The sequence below is a fragment of the Stegostoma tigrinum genome, chromosome 26 (genome assembly GCF_030684315.1).
Source record: "Stegostoma tigrinum isolate sSteTig4 chromosome 26, sSteTig4.hap1, whole genome shotgun sequence".
Lineage (NCBI taxonomy): Eukaryota > Metazoa > Chordata > Chondrichthyes > Orectolobiformes > Stegostomatidae > Stegostoma > Stegostoma tigrinum.
Genome location: NC_081379.1, coordinates 46,325,984 through 46,337,319, shown reverse-complemented (window position 1 = coordinate 46,337,319; position 11,336 = coordinate 46,325,984). Strand labels below are relative to the sequence as shown.

The 11,336-nt window shown below is 44.3% G+C and overlaps 1 protein-coding gene across 5 annotated transcripts in view; it reads right to left on the bottom strand.

The window, feature by feature from the left end:
- Positions 1-4,621: 4,621 nt before the first annotated feature.
- The window catches only part of wu:fi75a02 (uncharacterized), a 119,001-nt gene continuing 112,286 nt past the window's right edge, over positions 4,622-11,336 (bottom strand). For all 5 annotated transcript variants that reach the window (XM_048556135.2, XM_048556134.2, XM_048556136.2 and 2 more), the window contains one exon: positions 4,622-10,723. In XM_048556135.2, coding sequence (XP_048412092.1) covers positions 10,471-10,723 — 253 coding nt within the window. In that variant the 3' untranslated portion in view covers positions 4,622-10,470. The remainder of the gene's footprint in view (positions 10,724-11,336) is intronic.

The following is an 11,336-nucleotide window of genomic DNA, read 5'->3' as shown; positions in this document are numbered from 1 at the left end:
GACTACTGCAGGCAGGAATCCTTGCACCAGACGCTGCTACCACGGCAGCCAAATACCTACCAAAGCCTTTGAATCTTGTACTCATGCCTGAAAGAACAGTGTGCATCTTTGAAGGACAGCTCTGTAAATAATTAGTCTATACACTTTGCCTCAGAAGGATTACGACATACCTTTTCAACATACGTTCCATCTTCAGCGAGTGAATTTCAATACTTTGTGAGAGTTTGGTGTTATATTCTGAATCGGCCTGAGCCCCAGAACACGCAACTGAGCACAGGCAATGTTGGATTGGCACTGCACTCATAAATTCTTCCAAATTTCTGGGCAAGGCATTGACAGAAATATGCAGCTCAGCTTCCCTCAGGGTTCTCCACCAGTTAGAGGGAGTCAGGGGAATACAGGGAGCAGTCTCCTCTCATAGCACTCTCTGCCACTTTCTAGCCTTTGAAAGTCACAGACCGCATTGGGTGGTAGAGCAAGGGAAGTGGGCAAGTCGGAGGTTTGTGGGGGGGTGTGGTTATTGGGGATTGAGAGGACAATCAGGTTAAGGCTGGAGGGCAATTGAGTGGTTGGGGGATTGGGGAAGGAAGCCAGGCATTAGATAGGCAGCCGAATGGTCTGAGGAGTGGAGAGTAGTCATCTCATACTAGCTAGTAAAGGAGTTGAATTGGAGAGGGGGCTGGGCTGCGGGTGGGGTGGGGGTGGGGTTGAGTTGGAGAGGGGATTGCATTAGAGAGGAGGATGGGTTGCGGGGGGGGGGGGCTGGGTTGCGGGAGGGTGGGGGGGGGGCTGGGTTGCAGGGGGGGTTGCGTTGGAGAGGGGCTTGGTGATTTGTCGTCAGGTTGAGCCAAAGGGATAATTGTGTTGGGAGGGTAGTTGGGTGGCTGGAAGAGGATAGTTGAGGGTTCAGAGGTATGGTGCTCATTGGGAGACAATTGTGTTGTTAACGCGGAGTTAGATGAGATTTAAATCAATATAACAGTTCCTGGGTAAGTATCACGTACGTACATCTACACGTCTAAAGTTTCTGTCACTTTAACTAAGAACAGGAAACATTCGTGAGGGGCCCTGGGAGACAGGAATGCCCATTGGAAATTTTAGCTTGCCCAGGCAATTCTTCACACACCAGGACTTCCACAGGGTCCCAATATACATCCTAAATCATTCTTAGTCTCTGGTGATCCTGGGAGCAGAATATGCATTTTTTAAAAAAGTGCCTTATTCATAAATCTAGTATTTTTAAAAACATAATGCCCTGAAGATCTTTCTGCAGCTTTGCTGGCTGCACTGTCTTTGAGATTTATCTTTAATTCCTGGAGCTCAGACCAGTCCAGGAGGCTTAGCAGTGCCAGTACTGTGTGGGATTACTAGTGACCAGTACAGACCATTAAATTCTCAGTCCAGCTCCCTTCTGAAGTCGATTGAGCCCAAGTTGAGGTACTGGCAGAAAGTATTTCATTTTAGTTGGGTTGAAGGCTAGGATGGGCTGGAGGAATTCCAAGTGATGACTGGTCACACTTTCTGAAAAAGAGGCTCAGGAGCGTGCAGAGTAACTAAAACAGCTGATTACAGTATAAACATCGATTGGAATTGTATCGTTAGTGACCTCAGCAGAAACCAGAACACTTTTACAATTTACAGCAATTCTTTTGTTAGCTTTGATTGAGACATGAATGAAAGGTACTACAGTGTAAATCAGACACACTGAGTCACTCCCTTCAGGCTAGAATAAAGGAAATGTCCCGAACTGTATTTGCAATATAAGCACTGCTGGGGTGTTGTCCCTCAGAGTACGATGTTGCTCACATACATGTTAAAAAAAGGCACCATCTGAATAGAATCCTGTAACCCTACATTACGAAAGGATTATAGTAACTGTGTGCTCACCTAATAGCTATTTATAGACTGAATGTTGTACTTACCCACAGAGAGGTGTCTGTACTTCCACAGTAACTAGTATGCAGAGCTTCGAGACTTGGTGAGGTGCCATATAAATCCAAGGATTCTTTTGCATTTGATGAGAAATAAATAGCGCCGAAGACTAGCACCAAGCAAAAATAAACAAAAATCAGTTGGATGCACACTGTTAAAGGTGACAGCATGAGGAAAGTTTCTTAGAAGTCTTCAGATAACATCCGCTTTTCAAAATGCATGTGTTTTGAAGGAAACTACTTTGATAATTAATAGAGAAACATACTGGTTATGTCACTGGAGTTGTCACCGAAAGTCTTTGACTAATGCTTGAGAGAGACAAGTTCAGATCCCTGGGGAAATATAAATACAAGTGTTACGGACCAGACTAAACCGCCTCAAAACATGTCAAGGAGATATCAGAGACAATGGGAGCTGCAGATGCTGGAGAATCTGAGATAACAAAGTGTGGAGCTGGATGCACACGGCAGGCCAAGCAGCATCTTAGGAGCACAAAAGCTGACGTTTTGGGCCTAGACCCTTCATCAGGAAAGGGGGAGGGGGAGAGGATTCTGAAATAAATAGGGAGAGAGGATTCTCCAGCATCTGCAGTTCCCATTATATCTGATACAATTTTAACCTCACTGCAAAGCCTCTTCAAGGGTCACCTAACCTGAAGAAGTTACCCTTCTCCCTCCGGACAAACCTCAGGAGATCTCTCTCCCACTGCAACGCTCTTGTCCACCTATCTTCTCCTCTATCCATCTTCGATCCGCCTCCCCCTCTCTCCCTCTTTATTTCAGAACCCTCTCCCCCTCCCCCATCTCTGACAAAGGGTCTAGGCCCAAAACGTCCGCTTTCCTGCTCCTATGATGCTGCCTAGCCTGCTGTGTTCATCCAGCTCCGCACCTTGTGATGTCAAGGAGATAGCCTAGCCCCTAACCTTTCCAATTTTAAAGGCTAGTGCCAGGCATTGCATTCCGAATGCAATTCAATTGGTCAAACTTTCAGGCTTGAAGCACTTATTCATACACAACAGTTACAATACAAAAAAAATTATTTTTAAAAATTAGCTTAACTGTAGCTCTACGGCTAAAACTGCAACTCTATCGAAATACTTAACAAAAGAATAAACCACTCATTAGCTGTTCCAATACAGTAACATCCCAGAAACACGCCTTTGGCAATGGCAAATTTGTTCAAATAGATTGTCTCACATGCAATTCTAGCAGCAGGAAGAGAAGAAATAGCTTTTAGCTGTAAAAGCGAGAGGAATAAGAGCTTCCACATCTTCAAGACCCCGGTAACTGCAGCTAACTACAACTAAACAGCCTGGTTTTGTGGGAACCTGACCCCATACCTTCATGCTGTTCTATTGTTCTAAGAAAAAAGCCTCAGAAGTTGGTTACATTGCTAGCTTTGAGCATACAGCTCGATCTCTCTGCATTTAAAAAAAAAAGTACACCTCTTCAAGCCATAGCATCATCACACAAGTAATTTAGGCACCTGGAGTTAAAAACTAGCTTTAGTAATAGAGATGGCAAAAACCAATTTGATTCACTAATATCCGTCAGGGAAGGAAGACTGCCATCTTTGCTGTTTTCTATTAAGTCTTTTTGAAGAAGCAAACATCTCACTAGGTTAACATTTGCTCCCACCTACAATTGCCCTTGAGAAGGTTTGGTCTGCACATGACTCCAGAATCACAGTAAACTGGTCAACACAACTGCTCTCTGAAATGGTTGAGGAAGCCGGTCAGTTTTGGTGGGTCACCAGCACCCTCTTCAAGAGCTACCAGCCATGGGCCATAAATGCTGGTCGACACTTGGAATCCCAAGTGAATAAAAATACTAATATAAGCAATATCTTAAGTATAACTGAATGACAGTCACCCTCATGTAGTTGTATATCATTGGTCAACAACAGCAAGTTACCATAGCATTGCTTAGCACAGCATTAACTCAAATATAAGAACCCAGCAAGAACAAAGGCCCTAATTCCTGCTTCAAACGTGTTTCTCTATATTTCTCATTCTCCAGTCTAAGGCTTTCAACTTCATCATTGCCAAACTCAGCTGTTCCGATGGTGCTATAGACTGTTTCCAGTCTTTCACCCTCTAAGAGTTAGCTTAGATGTTACCTAGAATGGTGACGAAACGTCTAAAAACTAACCTTCCAGCTCAGCGAGCAAACACAAATCCAAATTCCTGACCCTCCCCAACAACATTTGGCCACTTTGCTTACCAAGAATCTTATTCACCAATGCCTTACAAATTTTCAATGCTTCAACTTCTACTATTTCATTCAGATGAATATTTTCCCTTCCCTGCAATTTTTGCTCCTCTACTTTAGCTGTTGGATATTGCTGTATCTCTCTGGCTGCATCATCAGCACAGATTTCCTTGCAATCCAATTTGCCCTCATGACACAACTTGCTCAAAATGTAGAACTCACTGTGCAGAGAGGTGACGGCGTGGAGAAGTCACAAGATCCCAATGCAAAGCCGGTCACTAACGCATTCTGACTTGCACTTCAGAGTTAAAGATGCAGCTCACCACATCAAACTGTGTAATGAGAAGCTTTTCGAGACAGGTGGAAGTTCTTACTTGCATTAGGGAAGGCATTGCATCATGACAAATGCCTTCAATCCTCTTCCAGAAATTAACTCACACAGTCTAACATGTTGATTAACACATCATGGAAGCAACCAATTTAAAAAAAGAGATTTTATTAGTATCATTGAAAATATACAGAGACAACTCTCAAACAGAACACGATTATTGTAAGGGCTACGTAAAGGGCACATGACTCACAGGGTACTGAAAAGGTACCAGTTAATTACATTTACAATAAAGCAGTATAACGGATTAGAAGCTGGTCAAGTGCAAGACAACATTCTGATCGACAAGACCAATCCAACCCAGTAACTAGCACTATCCTCAAGATATAACCTTCCTAGTGTCAAACCGAAGGTTGGAACCTCAGTTAATAGCATTACAAAGGCAACCAAAAGATGATTCCAAGTCTCTCGCTCTCTGGAGCAGGTGACGGCAGCGACTTCAGCAGGTAACTGTGTCACCTCCAACATCACAGACTTGGCCCCGGCCTATGCCACATTAGCTGATTTTTCACTCCAGGCTGCACTGGAGATTTTACATTCTCCCAGCGTTCCCCCGGACTGGGATTCGGATGTATGAGAAAAGAAAGAGAGCTGGCGTCTGGCAGGATGGACCTGAATCTGCCCCCTGCTCCAGTTGAATAACCGGCAATAACCAATTGCCTGGATGAGGTAGTGCAGAAACCATCTCTGAGGAACACTCCTGGTAATTATTCAAAACCCATAGGACTGCACATCAGGCTCCTGGCTACAAAAACATCCGAGCGCAGAGATGTTCTCAATAAACAACATAGCAGGGAATGAACAACACACAGTGCGATCCCACAGAGATTTCAGCTTTTAATTTCTTTCAAAAAATAAACAAAATTATCTGGTGATTAGGCAGAAGAGTTATTTCAAAACCTGGTACTTTTGGCTACTGTACTGACTATACCACAATTCCTTCTGAGATACGAGAGACACTGAAAAGGCAGGAATAATCTTTCAGGAATGCAGACAAAACGAAATAGTAGCTTGCACCCATCTTCCCTCTACATTAAATAAAGAAGGTTTGTTAATGTAGATTTATTTGAAATGAAGATCAGATTCACATTGTACTTTTCCAAAAAAAAACTCAGGAACATTTTTTTTTAAAAAGAGTGCATACAATACACACACACGCGCACACACATCACCAAATGTTGGTGCTATCTCATCAGAACGAAGACATTCAAGTAACTACAGATTTAATAAAAGTTCGAGTTCTGCCTGCGGCTCATTTCTGTTTGCAGAAGCTGTTGAATTTTTTTCTAAAATAAAATAAGTGTTGTCACATGGTAAAACTAATGTTATCAGTCCATTTCATAAAACACAACCAGGCCTCAATTCTGTGGGCTATGAGATAGGGATTGCTTGGATCGAATGTGTAAGCAGAAACACCAAATAATATAGAGAATACATCAAATAAAGGTACCCCTACTATCCTCATCTTCCCACGATCCAGTTCAGGCTGTAATAGGGGTGAAAAGAAGGTGGGGGAGATGGAGAGAAGGTTTTGCTCAGGCATTAGCTCACATTTCATTGTGCTGAATAGACAAGGTACAAGCCCACACAACATCAGGCTGAAGGAGGAGAAATCTAGTGACAAATTAGACAAGGAGGTACCAACACGTCCTGGTAAGATTTCCAATGTTATCTCTGCCACTTTCCAACAATTACTGCTTTGTGAACTATTTCAGGACTGGACTCTTTCTAAAAAAAATAATCAGAGAAGGGGTACAAAAAGAAGCAAAAGTAACTCAAGGTTAAAAATTCACGTGCATCATCCACAAACTGGAGCGGAATCTTCGCAGTCACTCGCAAGACTTCAGCACATAATCACAGGTGGCTGCTCCCCAGTCAATACCAACGCCCTCAATAGTTACTATACTGTGTGGAGTTGATTTGTTGCACTGCAGTCTCTACAAGATTGCTGCATGATCCCACATCTTAGGACGCTGATCAGTGACTGAGAGAGACAAAAAGGCCATCTTTTGGCAGCAACATTAAACTAGCACCTTGCCTGCTCTGCCCAGTGGATGTAAAGTATTCCAATTCAAGGACAGCAAAACAGGAGAGCTCTCACGACGTTCTGGCAGTACTCACCCAACCAGCATCGCTGAAGCTGACAACAATCACCATTTCTCTCACTCGCAGGTTGTGGGAGTGTGCTCAGCACAAATTGGCTGGCCTTGTTACCTATCACAGTGGCTGCAACTCAAACGTAACATTGAATTCTGAATAGTACTGCATTAACACAAGTTCTTTATGCAGTTTACAGTCCCTGAAAATGCAGATGGCTATGGGAATAGAAGAGAATTACAGAATCCCTACAGCGTGGAAGCAGCTCATTTGGCCCATCGAGTCCACACTGACCCTCCAAACAGCATTCCACCCAGACCCAACCCCCTACACTATCCCTGCTTTTCCCATGCCTAACCCACCTACCCTCACATCCCTGCACACTAGGGGCAATCCACCCTACTCTGCACATCTTTGGGCTGTGGGAGGAAACCGGAGCACCCGGAGGAAACCCACGCAGACACAGGGAGGATGTGTAAACCCCACACGTACAGTCGCCCGAGGGTGGAATCGAACCTGAGTTCCTTGTGCTGTGAGGCAGCAGTGCTAACCCTTGAGCCACTGTGCCACCCCCAAACAGAACTTCACAAATAGCCTTTAAAAACAAACCATCACCTGTATCCTTGAGCTGCTGCTGGAAGAGTTAAAGCTGAGGGAAGAAAAACTGGCCGATTCCAGCCCATTCCAAATGAACCTCAAAGACCCAGCTATTAAGAGTCAGCTGTTACAACCTTACTAGGTAGATCTTTTAGGTGCTCCGATCTGGAAGTCTATTCAACATGTGAACCACTTGAAAAGGTATCAAATCAGAGGTTACTACTGACAATACAAGCTTGTGGTGGAGTGGGGTATGATAGTGGCATGATAGAAGACTGGCTAGCTGGCCGGGAGCACAGAGTAGGCACACATCGGTCTTGTTCAGGCTGGTGAATGGTTTGCTGGCACCTCAAATGTCTACAGTTTATATAAATGGTTTGGAGAAAGGGACAGGAGGTATGGTTACCCAATTTGCTGACGACATAAAAATAGGCAGCAAAAGGAGTTGTGAAGAGAATGTAACAAAGCTACAAAGAATTACAGATGTGATAAGTGAGTGGGTAAAGGCGTGGTAAATGGGACTATAATGTGGGAAAATGTGAAATTGTGCATTTTGCCAGAAAGAATAAAAAAAAGTATCATAACTAAACAGTGAGAGAATGCAGAGCTCTGAGAAGCAGAGGGATCTAGGTGTCCAAGAGCATGAATTGCGCACAGTTAGTATGCAGGTGCAGCACATAATTAATGAACACTGTATCTCTGACTAATAGAATATTATTATTTAATGTTAGGAGAAGTGGATAAAAAAGTGATATTTCGTTTCAGTTATACAGGGTACTGAGGAAAGTGGATCTAGAGTAGTGTACACAGAATTGGTAACTTTATTCAAGGGAAGGTGTAAACATTTGGAGGCAGTTCAGAGAATGTTAATCAGGGCAATATGTGGTATGGAGTTGTGGGGGGGTTCATAGAACAAAATCTAGGGTTAACTGGGCTTGTACTCATTTGAGTTTAGAACAGCAATGGGCTACAGAGACAGAGCTGCAGAACGAACTAGTCGAGGTTTTTCGGGATCTAGTATAGACACAATAGACAGAATGGCCTCTTTCTGTGCTGCAGAATTTCGAAAGATGACTTAATTGAAACGTACAAGATCATGAAAGGTCTCAGCAGATTGGAATTAAGAGGGTATTTCCTCTATGGAGGAATCCAGGAAGCAGGGTCACTGGTTAAAAGTCAGGGGTTGATCATTCAGAACTGAAATAAAGAGCTTATTCCCTGGATGCTCCAAGTGTTTAGATCATTCTCCCTGAAAAGGTGTTGGGCACAGATTCCTTGAATGTTTCCAAGGCAGAAGTAGATAGATTCATGTTAAACACGTGGGCGATGGGTTACCATAGCGATGTGGGAGTGTGGATTTAAAGTTACAATGAGGTCAGCCAGCATCTTATTGAATGGTGGAGCAGGCTCGAGGGGCTGAATGGTCTACTCCAGCTCCTCATTCATATGTTTCCATGCACTTTCTGCACAAATTCCCTGACATCAGACTGATCTCACTAACTTTAAAATCAACTGAAACCACTTATGCAGAACAGAGCTTACAGTGTCACTTTGCTGGAGTTCGCTTATATTAAAATGTGCTGAAGCAGGGGAGCTGTAGTAAGATAGAGGCTGCATTTATTTTAGTACTTTTCAAAAATGTTCCAAAGTGTTTGCCAGCAAGTGAAGTTTTTTTTAAGCATTATTACTGTTATAGTTATATAATATTAATGTAAGTGAATACAGACAGCAGCTAGATAATCTGTTGATTGATATATCAATATTTGCCAGTGTACTGCAAGCGCTGCCTAGCTGTTTTTCACATCAGTGGAGTGTTCTACATCCACCCTCAAGGAAAAAGGGCTCCTCAGTTTAACATCTCATCAGTAAAGCAGCACCATCAGCAGTGAGCAATTCTAATCAGAAGCAGCTTGATGTGTCTGACTGGATTAGGTGCTTAAGGCTGACGGGTGCACCTTGAGCTGACAACGCTGCAGCTCAGAGATGAGAAAACTACTGTGTGAGCTGTAACAGAGATTGAAGGCAAATCCTAATTCCTTCAGTAAGTGCCTAAGCTTGAGTCCTATGTGAGAAATGGTGCGGTTTCATACAGTCCCGCTCCTGGTCCACCCTGCACTGTAACTTGCACTGTTCCAACATAACTACATAGGAGACACACCAAATCAACTAATTTCAAGGTCTTTTTCCAAACCTGGTTACTATAATGGAGCAAGAAATGTCAGTTACTGCCAATATGATCCAGCATCCGAATAACAAAATCACTACTAAAACCCAGCATCGACTTGTGAAATCCGCAGTAATCATAAATCCATGACCGCAAGAAATTAAATTCTCACCCAGTGTAAAAACTTTTTTTTTTCCAAAAAAAAACCCACAATCAGTTTGGACCAAAAGGTGCGCACAGGTACTTCCTCAGGCAAAAACAAAACCAAAATGAGGCTCACACCTTAATCAGTGGGAGAGGAAGCAGGGTGTTTGATACAAACTGCTTAGCCTCATTCCCAACGAGTCAGCAGAACCTGTACTCACTCATTTACAAGGCAACACAGACAGACAGAAAAATCATTTGTGTTTCAATATTTACTTTGGAATATTTACTTTCAGCACTTCAGGCTCAAGTTGCTTCAAGATATTCATATATAATATACGTACACGATATTATATAGAAGCAAAAGCAGCAACCAGCTAGAAAACACTCAGAACTGAGCCCTCTGCTGAGCAGCGAATCCAGCCCAGCCCTCTGAAGATTAACTGCAGGATCTGCAATCTTTGTAAACACTTTAAGAGACACTCTCTGCACTACGTTCAAGCCACTCTTTCCCCCAGTGTGACTGCACAGTCTGTTTTGCAGCACGTTCGAATTCTGTGCAAAGTGGGAGCACCACTAGTTTCATTCACTTGTGACGGCGTCAGCGAGCGAGTGAGTGAGCAAGGTAGAAGTTCCCTCCTTGGCTCAGCTCTGCGTTGCTCTCTCCCACAGGTAACCTTGCAAATAAATGAACCTTTTCACTTTGCAGCGCCGCTCACGTGCAGCAGAGGTGCTGTTTAAAAGACCTACGCACCCTCCTGCTTTATTTTCGCATGCAGTGGCTTTCAAGCTTGGCACCATTCTCTTCCCCAGGGACCAGGAAACAAGGCAGAACACACAGTGCAACGTGCTGACCTCCGGCATGTAGTGTAAACAGACCTGGGCACCCGTGGGAGCAAATGCAAGTCTAGAACGGGTGGTTCACTTCCGCCCAGACTTTAGTCCTCTTCGGCCAGGAAGGCCTCCAGTTCCGTCAGTTTTTGAACCAGTAACGAGTCAATCTCCCCATCACGCGTGGTAGCCTTCCTGCCCCGCGTTCGGCTCAGAAACTTCACTCTGGCGTGTGCCCGCCTCTTGCGCGGGAGGGTGTAGTCCTGGAATTCCAAGAGGCGCTTGCGTTTCTGGAGGCTCGTGCAGATGAAGGAGCCCTTCTTCAAAACAGGCTCTTCAAAAATAGTCTCCAGATACTTGCTGTTGAGAGGAGAGACAGGAAAATTCAGCAACAGGAGAAGCGTTTCAATGCATGAGGTAAATAACGAGTGCACACTTTATGTTGTAGCCATAGAATCCTTACATAGTGCAGAGAGGCCATCTGGCCCATCAAATCTGTAGTGACTTTCATCCCAGCAGCAACGCCCCCCCCCCACCAACCCCACTCTAACTCCTATAATCTGCACTTCCCATGGCTCGCCCACCACATCTCTGGACACTATGGGCAATTTAGCATGGTCAATCCACCTCACCTGCGCAGGGAGGAAACCGGAGCACCCGGAGGCACCCCACGCAGACAGGGGCAGAGGGCACAAACTCCACACAGACAGTCGCCCGCGGGTGGAATTGAATCTGCGTTGCTAGCACCGAGAGGCAGCAGTGCTAACCACTGAGCCACCGAACCACCAACTTGAGGGAACCACCATCTCAGCCATTAGTGCAGTGGAATCTCCAGGGGTTACAGCCAAGTGACTGAAGTCATTGTATTCCTAGTCACCTGGCCTCCTCGATGGTGTGGGAAGGCTCATTCAGGCGACTTGAGCAATCTGTACCGTGTCTGAATCCCTGTGTCATTGCCTACCAAAAGAGAACG